General features: G+C 17.6%; 1 protein-coding gene across 1 annotated transcript; it reads left to right on the top strand.

The window, feature by feature from the left end:
* Positions 1-1,644: 1,644 nt before the first annotated feature.
* LOC135119758 (conserved oligomeric Golgi complex subunit 2-like) lies at positions 1,645-13,629 on the top strand. The gene is made up of 10 exons (XM_064044139.1): positions 1,645-1,686; positions 2,147-2,280; positions 3,243-3,292; positions 3,541-3,665; positions 4,166-4,219; positions 6,223-6,297; positions 7,978-8,115; positions 10,077-10,166; positions 11,502-11,632; positions 13,452-13,629. Exons 2-10 carry the CDS (start codon positions 2,243-2,245, stop codon positions 13,627-13,629), a joined length of 879 nt encoding a protein of 292 aa, XP_063900209.1. The 5' UTR covers positions 1,645-1,686; positions 2,147-2,242.
* The last annotated feature ends 347 nt before the right edge of the window (positions 13,630-13,976 follow it).

Here is a 13,976-nt window from a genome sequence, read left to right as displayed (position 1 = left end):
GTTGAAAGTTTGCTTACAAAAAACTTTTTTTTGCAGGAACACGTATTAAAAAAAACTTTTACTGAGATTTTTTTTAAAAAATATTTTTTCAGTTTTCTATAATTTTTATGCTTCTTATTACTTTTATTATTAATAGTGTCTTCGAACTTTTGTATTACTGGGAAAAACAAAGCTCGCCGAACAAATTTTCAGTGAAACCATTGTGTTGCCTTTTATAAAAAAAGTAATCATTTTTTTTGTTTATCGCTCTTTTCTTTCTATTGAAAATAAAATAATGAAGCAATTTCTTATATCCACTTTTTATTTCTATTACTTATTAAATGCTTAACTTTTTGAGGCTCTTTAGGCGTTATACTTCACTGTTATTAATGCCTCGTTTATAATACCGCATGTTGGTTATTCTCGGGTGGATTTGACACGTGTTTTCAGAATTTTTAAAGAATATTATCGCATATTTTTTGTTCTAGAAACAATAATAACTTTTTCTGTTGAATGTTTATAATAATTCTTCTTGCTTAGCATTTTACTTATAACATTATTTTTAAACACTTTCAAGATAATAAAGGAGATATTGCACAAAAATCTTTAAATTTCGTGGATATTCAGTTTATAACTATAAATTCTTTTAAAAAAATGCTTTTACCAATGAGATTGTGGTTTTTAAAAATATTTTTCCCCTCTTAATAAGGTTATAGCTGAGTGGAAAAGCGTGGGACTTTCGGAAGTTTATGAATCCATCCTTCACTTCGTTCGTGAAGAATTTTCACACGTGCGACAGCTTTCAAGGAAACCAGGCACGTTTCAGATATATATTCTCTATTGACTGGGAGGCCACGAGGCCAAAATTTACGCTGTTTTTCAGCTTATTTTAAATAGCTCCTATTGGTCCAATTGCTGTATTATTTTTTACATTGCATTTCCTGAAGATTACTATTTATTGTTTATTATTTGCTTGTTACTATTATAATATATATTTTTCTTAAACTTCATATATGATAAAGAGTTACACTTTTGTTATACTTTACTATGAAACTTTTATACTATAATAGTTTTTTTATAGTATAATTATAATAAAGTTTTTCAAAACTTTAAAAAATTTGTTTTCATTTATAAACTTTTTAACTTTAACGAAACTTTATAATTTTTATAGTAAAATTCTTAAAAAAAAATTTTTATTTATAAAAAAGTTATAGTTAATATTATTTTTTATTAAACTTTTTGGTCAAAAGGACTTTTAAGCGTTAAAAAATTTTAATATTTGTTTTGTTTATAGTGAAAATTATATCAACATTCACCGACTTTATATATACTTTTGAAAGTAAAAGTTTTTTATTACTAATAAGAAAGTTATTAATATTATTATGAAAGTACATTAACAAAAGTTTTGAGTGAAAAACTTATCAACTTTCACAAACCTTTTTATATAAAAGTTTTCTAATACTAATAATATAGTTTTTATAATAAATGAGTATATTACTACAAAGTTTTGATTTATAGTGAAAAACTTATGAACTTTTACAAAATTTTTATATAACTTTTAGAGTTTATTATTGTTTATATTTTGATAATGAAGGCTTTCAAGCGTTGGACTTTCTCACTTTTTCCCTGTGGGTTCCACTCACCACAATTATTGTGAAGGAGGCTCCGGAAATCGTCACGTGCGTCCTGCCCGACTCTTTTCATAAAGTTTGTTAAAACTATTTACTTTTTATTTTTTTTCAGTGATTCATTTTGTTTTTATATTGAAATTATTTATGAAATAACTTTTATTATTATTATTATTATAAAGAAAATTTTTTTTTACTTTTATTTTATTTTATATAGAAAACTATTAGGAAAGTTTTATTATTATCATATGAAAGATTTTAATAAATATATAACTATTTTGAAACTTTTCTTATTACTGTTACTATAAAAACTATATTTTAACTTTTTTTTGTATATATAAAAACTATTCCGACTTTTATTATTATTTTAGATAATATTTTTTTACTTATTTATATATATATATATAACTATTCTGAAATATTTACTTATTATTATTCTTAAGAACTCTTTTTTTGTCTACTTCTATTTTTTATCTATAAATAACTATTTAGAAACTTTTATTATTATTATTATTAAATAAAAAAAACTTTTTTTACAGAACTATTCAGAAACCCTTTTGTTTATTCAAAATTTCAAGTCTTTTTATGAAACTCCTGCGGCTGTAAAAAAGTTTTGCCTGCACAAGTCCGAGTTTATGGGCAAATGGACTCTTTCGGTTTATTATCAGTTGAGGTTTGAAAAAAAAAGTTTCTTATATTCCATTATTAAAAAAACTTTAAGTAGATATAAAACAAAAAAGTTGATCCTTCTTGTTTTATATAAAAACAGTAAAATCGAAAGTTTATTTTATAATAGAACAAAAAGCAATAAAAAATATTATCACTATTTTTCTTAAAAAAAAAAAATGAAAGTTTTAGTAATAAATAAAGAGAAAATGTTGAAAAGGTTTTCTCTATTTATAAAAGGTCTAAAGTATTTTATATTTTTTAAATGTAAAAAAGAATAAATTTTTTTAATAAAATAAATATAAATAATTTTTTTTCGTATTATATTAAATAAAAGTTAATAATAAAAATTTTTCATATATATTTTTTATTATAATTTTTATTTTTTATATATCTTTGAAAAGTAGAAAGAAATATTTTTATTAATTTTATATAATAAAAATATCTAATTCTTTATAATTTATATAAAAAAAGTTATAAATTAAAACTTTTTCATGAATTTAAATATTAAAATAATAAACAGTAGAAATAATGAAACTCTTTATTTCTATATTTTTATATAAAAATTAAATAATATAAAAACGTTTCTCATAATTTAATATAAGAAAAGAAAAAAAATATTTACTTTTTTATTAATTCTACTATGAAAATAATAAACGAGACCCATTTTATATTTTTATATAATAAAATAAATAATGAAAAAAAAAGGTTTTCATATTATATTATATAAAAGTTAAAAATAAAAACTTTTTATATACAAAAAATGTTTAAAAAAAACTTTTATGCATTTCAGTATATAATTATGATATTTTTTTTTTAAAAAAGTAAAAGAATTACTTTTTATATATATTATATAATAAAAATAATAAACACTTGGAAAATAAAAACTTATTATAATTATATATTTATAAAAATAATAAATAAAATGACTTTACTCATACTTTTTTTCTTGTACACTTTTTTTTGCAGGTATCAGGAAATTGCTGGCATATTGGAATCTTCTTTATATCTTAAAGAAAGTATGAATATTTTTTTTTACTTTTTCATTATTTATCATTATATTAATAATAACTTTTATTATCAATATATTTTTTATTAAAAAAATATTAAATTTTAGTTAATATTAATAAAATGTTTAATGAAAATATTTATATATTTACATCTTTATGAATATTATTATAAAACTTTAATTTTATTTTATTATATATAAAATAAGAATAAATTTATTTTTCTTATTATAATTCACTATTCTAATTGTACTATCCAGATGTGAACCATTCAAAATACATGTTGAGTGTAAGTGAAAGTTTGATTCGCTGCTGCCGGCTTGTATGGAACAAAAGCTTATTTTTACCGCCTTTGCTTCATCGTTTTTGGAAACTTTTTCTTCAAGTTTGTATTTTTCAAACTTTTTATTATATATAATATTTTGAAAGTGAGAAATAAATATGATTATAAAAAGATTTAGACCCTTATTTTAAACAAAATTCTGTTATAAAAGGTTTTTCGTTAGGAAAAGTTTATATTTCATTATTTTAATATAACATTCGATAAAAAAAAAGGTAACCACCAAATAAAAAAAAATTATACTTCATTATTTAAAAACCTTCATTAAAAAAAGTTATTAGTTAAAAGAGTTCAGATTTATTATTTATAGATAATATTCAGTAAAATGAAGTTTAGACTTCATTAATATAAAATAATATTCAGTAAAAAAAGGTTTATTATATAAAAAATTTCAGATTTCATTATATTACATATAATTTTGTAAAAAAAATAGACACTTCATTAATTGGAAATTCAAATCCAGTAATATAATTTAACATAAAAAATAATTAGACTTCACTTATTTTAACATGCAAAAAAAACTTTTAATTATTGATTTGTTGCAGCTTTTTTCTCGCTTTGATCGTTGGCTGAAAGACCTGGTTCCGGATTCGTCTCAGGTGACTATTTTATCACGTGGTTAGCTAAGCTGGCGCAGTGTCGCGCCGGTTGGGTAATACTGTACCTAAGTGATACCAATCTGGTGCTATCTAAAATTCTTATTATTATTTTTCTTTGACTTTATTATAATTATTATAACTGACTTTTTATATTTTTATTGTATTTTTATTATTATTTTAAAGTATTATTCTTTTCTATAACTTATATTTTTATTGTATACTTATTATTTTAAAGTTTACTATTATTTCTTTAACTTTATTATTGATAAGTTATAACTTTCTATATTATATTTTATTATATTGACTTTTTAAAGTTTATTATCATTCTCATTGACTTTATTATTATTATAACTTTTCATATTTATTATTTTATTTTTATTTAAATTAATTTTTAAATTTCATTTTTTTATTATTATTGACTTCTAGTATAAATAATTCTTATGCAAATTATAGTTTTTATTATTTTATTATATTTACTAAATAAAAGTTATTTATTTATAATATTTTAATAAAAAAGCTATAAAAGTTTATATGTTATTATTATTATTCGTTTTTTGAATATTTTTTTTGGTTTTCTTTGTTATCAATTATTTTTTTATATAAAAGTAATATATTCATTTTTATTTGTTTACATTATAGAAAAAGTTTATTATTATATTTATTTTTTTTATATTATTTTTAATTTTTTCTTCATATAAAAAAGTTTAATCTTATTTATATTTATTTTTTTTATATTATTTAAAATTTTATATAATAAAAGAATATTATTATTGTAATAATTGTTTTCTATAAAAGATTTATTATCTTTTTATTACTATTTCGTTTTCTTATAGAAAGTTTCTTACTTTTATCGTTATATTAATATTTTATTACTGCATTTTTTTATTATTATTTTTATTAATAAAATTTAATATTATTATTACTATAATAATTTATATCTTCCATATTCTTTTTTTATTAATGTCCATTTGTTTTTTATATAAAAGTTAATTATTATTATATTTGTATTTTTTTATTATATTTACTTTTATTAAATAGTAAAAGTTAATATTACTATAATAAATTGTATTTCTATAAAAAATTTATTATTTTTCTATTATTTATTGCTTTTCGTATAAAAAGTTTGTTATTATTAATATATTATCTTTATATATTTTTATTTGTTATATTACTTAAGTAGTAAATAATAATAATATTATTATTATCATATTTCATATATATTTTCTTTATAATATTTTTATTTATTCTTTACTATATTTATTTTATAATTATTTTTATATCGTAATAATGTTAAAATATTATTTTTCTGCTTTATTTTTTTTATTGTAGAATTTTATTATTCATTATTTATTTTTATGTTCATATTATTATTATTACTTTCTTCTTATTTTTTATAATATTTATTTTATTCGTACAAATTAAATTTTTTCTTTTAACTTTTTTTACTTTGGTAGCATTTTTTTAATTTATAGGAAACTTGTTTATTTTATTATTTTCTTTTTATTTAAATATAATTTTTTTATTATTCTTCTTATAACTTTTTATATTATTTTTTTTGTAACACTTTATTTTTATAATAAACTTCTATATATGTATTGATATCATTAATATTTACTTTGTTTAACCTTTTTTATTATTTATTACAAATTTTTTTTATATTAACTTGTTATATATTTATTTTTATCTTTTATTATTATTATTTAACTTTGAAATATTTTCTATTTTTTATTATACATTATTATTTTTATTTACTGTTTATGTTTACTTATTTTTATGGTAACTTTTTTAACTTTTGATATACTTTTATTATTTATAATATTTATTTGTTTTATATTTGTAATAATTTTTTTTACATGTTATCAAATACTTACTCATTTAATTATTTGAAACTTATTATTTTTTACTTCATATATAATTATTATTATATACTCATCTATTTACATATCAATTTTACTATTTCACTCTTTTTTCCAATTATTTTTAATTAATTATTATTATTATAGAAAAACCTGAACACAATTTTGGAAGACAAGCACACAATGTTTCTGCTTCATGATCTCCTGGCACTTTCCAATCACGTGCGTTTTTTATTGCTCAACTTCACTAATTTTTGTTTTTTATTAAGTTTTGCTTATAAAAATTTTCATGTATATGAAAGTTTTTATAAATAATGAATAATTTTTTAATCATATAAAAAGTTTATTTTAGTTTTTTTATACCAAACTATTATTATTTTTAATTATTAAAAAAAAGTTTTTATTGTATATTTGTTATTTACTTTGAATTTTTTTTAAGAATATTTATATTACTTTCAAAAGTTTTCTTAAAATATTATTCTTTTACAATTTTATTATAAAATTTTTTATGTATATTATTTTTTAAATTCAACTTTTTTTAAAAAAAAATTATTATATTTCTTACTTTTAACTTTTAACTTTTTATATTATTTGAAGAAGTTTTTAATAAATTTTTATTATTTTTATTAACATTTAAATATTATATTATTAAAAATGTTTTAATATATCTTTATAAATATTATATTTTTAAAAAGTTTTTTTTAGATATTTTCATTACTTTTATTTATATTTAAATATTACATTATTTTAAAAGGCCTTAATATATTATTATTTTACTTTAGGCCGTTTATTAATATTTAATATTTTGAAAAGTGGTTTTATATAATTTTTAAGTGTATATACTTTGAAAAAGTTTTTTAATATATTTTATTTTTTTTTCACTTTTATTAATTTTTAAATATTATATTCTTTTAAAAAATATATTTTTAATATATATATATATATTACTTTTCACTTTTAATATTTTTTATTACTTTTATTTTTTAAACTTTTTATAATTATATTCTATAAAAAAAGTTATTTTACTTCTCTTTGTTATTTTATTTTTAAATTTTAATTTATTATAAAAAAAAATTTATTTTACATTAATTTTTTTTCTTCTTTTAAAAAATATTATATTCTAATAATAAATTTATTTTTCTTTTTCTTTTAATCTTCATAAATTTTATATCATAACAAAAAAAAATATATTTATTTTATATTTATTTTTTTTAAGTTATTAAATATTAAACGAATTTTTTAACTTTTATTTGTTTTTATTTTACTATTGATTTTTATATACAGTTTTTTTTATTAACTTTTTTTTTAAATATTTTGTTACTATAAGTTTTTTTATTTTACTTTTATTTTTTATCTTCTTAATATTATATTATATTAAAAATAAATTTATTTTCTATATTTTTTATATTTTTTTATATATATTAAAGATTTTTATTATTATTTTCCTTTTATTTTTTTACTTTATTTAAAATTATATCATTATATAAGTTTTTTCATTTTACTTTTATTTATAACTTTTGAAATTTTATATTATTATAAAATAAATAAATTTTACTTTTATATTTTGTTAACTTTTTTTGATATAAAAAAAAATTTATATCTTTTTATTTTTTTTACTTAATCAATAGATTTTATTATTTTATCGAGTTTATTTATTATACTTTTATATTTTAATCAACTTTTTAAGGTTTTCTTTTATTTTGCTTTCATTTTTATTAACTTTTCTTATATGTTATATCATATTAAAGAGTTTTTTCTATAATACTTTTATTCTTATTAACTTTTGTTAAATATTATATTATTTTAAAGACTTTTTTAAATTTCTTTTACTTTACTTATTATGTTCACCTTGTTTAAATAATATATTATTATTAAAATTTTAGTATTATTATTTTTATTCAGCTTCCTGAACTGCACGAAAATATCCTGAATGATCTTCACGGGTGTCTCGACGAAAAAGTTCGGGAAAAGTTTTCCTGTTTACTTAGCGAGTGTTCTCCTTTCAAAATGCTCACCTCGCAAGCTACTTTCTTTCAAAGTGTAACTATTATTGTTACTATTATTATCATTATCATTATTATAATTATTAATTTTTTTAACGCTCAAAAATGTTTTATTATAATGAAATCTAAAAAGTTTTATATATTTTAATGAATTATTACTCTGACTGAACTCTTTGAAAAAGTTTTATTTATATATATAAAATAATAATAGAAAAGTATACTCTTCATTAAAAAGCTTATATTTATTATATTTACTAAATTTTTTTTATTATATTAAAATTTATAAACTTTTAATATATTTAATAGAAAAATAAACGAAACTTTGTATTATTATTTTATTAAATTATAAAGTACTATTAAAAAGTTAACAAACAATAGAAATATATTTATAGCTATAATTTTTTTTTTTTGGTGTTTATATTTTAAAATACTCAAAATATAAAGAAATATAGTTCACTACAAAATGTGCACTAGTTTGTTACTGGTTTCCTTTTTATATAAATAAAGCGGTAGTTTTCGTATAATCAAATCATTATTCATTTTAAATTTACGATTAAATTTATTGGTTGAGCGGTTAAAGCGGTTTTTTAAGGATATCTATGGGTCGCTCAGCTTTTAGAATTTGCAGTGCTGAAGGCTCTCGTTTTAATAAAAGCCCAACAAAGAGTTGCACTAACAATAAGGAAAGTATGAAATAAATGAAAATAAATATAAAAAAATTTATTTTTAATAAAAAAGTTTAAAGAAAATAAAAAATAATGATAAAAAAACTTTTTTTATTACTACAATAAACTCTGCAGAAACAAAAAGAAAACACCAACACCAAATAATTATTATTTTTCATAATTATTTTTAATAATAAAAATTTAAATTTAATAATAATAATTAAATTGAGGATAAAGGAAATAGGAAAAAGACAAGTCACATAAAATAATATTTATTGGTGCACTTTCGAGTGATTGTTCATTAAGCATTCGCATAACTTTAGTTTGGCCAGTCACAATCTGTGCTTGTGCTCCTAAAAATTTTAAGTGAATATATTAATATTTTTATATAAGATATTAAATTATTTACTATTTTTAAATTTTTTAAATGCTACTCTTTTTTTAATCTTATAAAATTTATTAAAGAAAACTGAAAAAAAATTGAAAAAATATATAAAAAGTATATACAAAAAATGAGGATATAATAAAAAATCTTTCTAATTACCTTAAATTAATTATACATTATTATTTTTATATTCATAATAAAGCAGTTTTTACCAAAAGTTTTTCTCCATTTTTAGTTTTGGCAGTAGTCAAATTTTTAATGAAAAAAAAATTAAAGAGAAAAGTTACGCTTCAGCACTACTTTATTTAGCGTTGGATTATCTCTAATAATCCACGTGCTCATCCACGCGGTACATATACCATGTTTTATTATATCACTTGCCCATGCCATGTGTTTCAAGTTTATTCCCCATTTTGTACATTTTTGTATACCTTTCTGAAGGTAAAATTGATTTGCTCCCCTCTTTCTCCATCATTTAGTTTCTTAATCATTATGGACAGTTCACTATAGATAATAATTAATTAGAAAAAAGAAATTCGTTGTATTAGTTTAGATAAATCGAGTTTTTTATAGTAATAATTAATAGATAAAAGTTAATTAACTAAAAATTCGTTAAACCATTTCAATGTTAACATATTTTATTTACTACAATTATCGCTTATAATATTAAATAAAGAATTAAGAAGTAATAAAATGAAACCCGCTACAGTTTGTTAAAGTTGCGATTTTCATAAAATAATAAATAAATAAATAAAAGTTCATTGTACTATTAATATTAATAACTTCATATTTTTATTAACTATGAATACTTATTAAACTATTACTAATAAAAATAATAAGTAAATAAAAAAATAATGGGTAAAAACTTATTATACTACTTTAAAGTTGAGACTTTTATATATTTCGATACTTAAAAAAATAATAATGATAAATAAATACTTTTATTAGATATTGAAGAATTCAATAATGGAGCAGTGCGAACGAGCGCTCAACAAAACATATACGATTACGAGCCTTTTTCGGGGACAAGCACAAGATGTTTTGAATTTATTTTTTTTTAAAAATTATTGATATTATTATAATTAATAATAATAATAATAGTAGTAGTAGTAGTATATTTTAAAACTAATTCTAATCGTTTTGATATTTTTAATCATTATTAAAATTTTAACGAAAAAGTTTATTATTATTTATTATAAAACTAAAACTTTTATTATATATTACGAATATAAAAATATTAACTTTTTTTAAAAAATTTTTTTTATACAATACTTTTTTTCTTTTTCTTTTTACTATAAAAAAATTTTAAAGTAAAATCTTCTATTTTCTACTTATTATTTTATATTGAATTACTTTATCAGTATCTTTACTATTTGGAAAACTTTAATTACTCTAATCATTAAAAAACTTTCTTACTTAATTCTAATATATATTTTTTAAAATAAGAAATTCTTGTAAATAAAACTTTTCTAATAACATTTTAAATATTTTTTTAAAAAGAAATTGTAAAAACAAAACTTTTTATAAATTTTAGTTACAATAAAAGTTAATACTAAATTTATTTTAAAGATATATTATTTTTCTATAAGGATTTATATATAATAATGTTATTTCTTAAAACTTTTAAGTATTATTATTATAAGATTTACTGATTTTTTGCTTATAAACAAAAAAATGGAATAGATTTTATACATTAATTAAACTTTAAATTTCTTTTTGATATTTACTTTTTGAGAAGTATAATATTAATATTAACTGTTTTTTATATTCTTTTATAATAAAGTTTAATAAAGACGGACTGTTCTACTTTTAAAATAACTTTTATTATTATTAGTTTGAAAATATTAAAAATTTTATTATAAATATAAAAAAAGTCTAAGTTTATATAACTTTTTTAAAGTAAATATTTTTATTTTTAATATATCGAGTTTACTTCACTGTTATTATATAAAATAATTACACTACTTTTATGTCTACAATAAAATATATCCTTTTTACTTTTTGGTAATAAAAAAGTTTTATTTAAAATTATTTTACATATTTTATTATTATGTATAATATAATATTTTTAGTATGCATGAAACTTTTTTAAAGATAGTAATCTTTATAATTATTGTTATTAAAACTAATAAAAATCCAATTCTTATCGACCAAGCTTCCTTATTTATTATTATTAACTTTAAATTTATAATAAAAATAGTTAATTTACTATTTAATGTAATATATACACATTTTATTGATTGTATAAAACTGCTATTGTTACAAAAAGTTTATAATATGTTGATAATAATAAAAAATAATAATAAAACCTTAATAAATATAATATATGATAAATGTAATAACCATCATTATTAATAAATATTTATATTCAAGATGCCGAGCAGTCAATCATATTTTGCTTCGGATATTTTAAAGCCATTAAAAGAAGTTGTTGACGCTTCACTACTTCCGCAGGGAATTTTGTTAAACTTAAAAACTGAAGTTTTAGAAGAAATCACCGAACAGTTTTCTCTTTTTTAATTTTTAATAAAAATATTGAAATATCTATAATAATTACGACTAAAAAAATTATTTATAAGAATTTTTATTAATATTATAAAAGTTTTCTCAGAAATAATATAATATTACTTTTTTGAATATTTTACTGGAAAACAAAAAAAGTTGAAGTTTTTGAAGATGTCAATCAGTTTTCCCTTTTATTTATTTCTTAGGAATTTTATTAAATTTACAATAAACTTTCATTAAAAAAAATTATTAATACAAATTTTTTAATTTTTTCTTTAAAAAAAAGTTTTCTTATTTGTTGTTTATAAATATTGTGATTAAGAACTTAAAAGAATTCAAGTTATGCGAAAAACTACCAATCAATTTTAATATATTATTTATATAAAATTTACAAGAAATTGTCAGTATCAAAGTTTTTTCCAAAATTTTTTTTAATAGGAAAAAGTTTTCTTTTTGTTGTTTTTATAAGTTGTTATTAAAAACTTTAAGAAATTGAAGTTTTTGAAGAAACCACCAATTAGTATTCTTTTTTAATTTATTAAAAAAAGTTTTTATATAGTTTCGATAAACTCCAGTAAATAAATTATTTACAAAATTTTTGATTTTTATCCAATAAATGTTTTAAAGATATTAATTATAATTATTTTTCGCAATGATTTTAAATTTTAATTTTTTTTTTAAACATTCTGAATTAAAACTTTAAAAAATTGTAGTTTTAAAAATTTTGAATATTTATAATAATCTTCCAGCTAAATAAAAATTATAATTTTTTGTTTTTCTTATAAAAGGTTCTAAAAGTAATCTAATATTTTTTTGCTTTAAAAATTTTGTTTGTTGGTTTCTTTTTCTTTAAAAAATTTTAAATGTTTATAAAAAATATTTACAAAAGTCTTATATGAAAATAGTTATAATTATTTATTTATGATTAAAGATTTTACTTGTTTTCTTTTTTTTTAACTCATACTTATTTTTACACTCCATATATTTGTTTATTTTTTATATATTAATATTTTATATAAAGTTTGAAACTCCCCCCCTCCCCCCCCCAAGATTACTATTTAATATAATTTTAATTTTAATTTACTTTTTTATCAAAAATATTTACTCCATACATATTTCATTAAAAATCTTTTCAATGATCCTTAAAAGTGTATAAAAACTATGGAGGAAAAGATCTTTCATAAATTTTATACTCTAATAACTTCGTTATAAACCTTTTTGATTAACTTTTTAAGTAAATTATTATTGTAGAAACTAAAGGAGAATTACAAAAACTTTTTTAATTAACTTTTTTAAGAATTCATTAAAGTGGAAAATTAAAAATGATTTATAATTCTTTTTTCTTGCACGTGTCCATAAATTCAAACGTAGTAAAGCGCGACAGCCGATAATAAAACCACGTTCTTGTTCTTTTTAATAAAAATAAAGAACTTCAGCTTTGATATTTTTCTTAAATAAAAATTACAATTAATTCTGAATTTGGATGTAATATTATGGAAATAATTTTTTGTCATGGCGCTTCTTATAGTATTTACCAAAAATTTATAATTTGATTCTTTTTATTTTTAAAATTTAAGGAAAACTGACCTTATTCGCTAAGCAACTGCGGTTTATACTTTAATTTATAAATTTTTTATTTAATCATCTAATAATATTAGATTTTTAATACTTTACCACAATCTGGATCTAAATTAAGTGAATCTAGTAGAATACGCTTACCAAATAAAAATAAATTCTAATCTGAATACAATTAATATTTTTTTAAATTAAAATTCTATAAAAAAATTGAAATAGCTAATGTTCTTACTTTTCTTTTAGCTACTACGCAGTTATCTCTGAAATTCTTTGCAACGTGGAAAGTACGGAAAAAAGTTTGCTTGCTTTGCGAAAAATTAGAAAAATTAATCATAAAACCGGCCCAACCGATGAAGATCGCATTAAAAAGCAATTGTGTTTAGACGTCACTTTTCATCTTCAACAAGTAATTTTCTGTTAAAATTAAATTTGTTTTATAAAATTGGTTTCTAATTTATAAAGACTTTAAATTTTTATTTAAAAACTAAAAAAATTGTATTACATAGAATTTAATATAATTTATTTAAGCTAAAGCAAAGAACCAAGTAAATTTTGAGATCAAGTATTGAGTATTAATAAAAATAATAACCGAGAATTTTTTTTATTTAGCCTTAAAGCTGTTAAGAAAATTTAATATATTTACTAAAAACAGGCGGAGAAATTAAATTTAAGTACTAAAGAAGTTCCAGCTATCGAAAAAATGAAACTATTAAAGTTGACATTCTGAAAATTAAACCTTAGTTAAAAAAGTTGAAGTTACAATAAAAA

The sequence above is a fragment of the Zophobas morio genome, unplaced genomic scaffold (genome assembly GCF_036711695.1).
Source record: "Zophobas morio isolate AGI-343-1 ecotype UQ-CSIRO unplaced genomic scaffold, CSIRO_AGI_Zmor_V1 ptg000304l, whole genome shotgun sequence".
Taxonomy (NCBI): domain Eukaryota; kingdom Metazoa; phylum Arthropoda; class Insecta; order Coleoptera; family Tenebrionidae; genus Zophobas; species Zophobas morio.
This window is presented reverse-complemented; position numbering and strand designations above follow the sequence as displayed.

Excerpts from the sequence above, each read along its gene's own strand:
- LOC135119758 (XM_064044139.1), top strand. The coding sequence starts at position 2,243 with ATGGGCAAATGGACTCTTTCGGTTTATTATCAGTTGAG. Across the intron at positions 2,281-3,242 it reads TCGGTTTATTATCAGTTGAG|GTATCAGGAAATTGCTGGCA; the intron begins GTTTGAAAAAAA and ends TTTTTTTTGCAG. Across the intron at positions 3,293-3,540 it reads TTCTTTATATCTTAAAGAAA|ATGTGAACCATTCAAAATAC; the intron begins GTATGAATATTT and ends TGTACTATCCAG.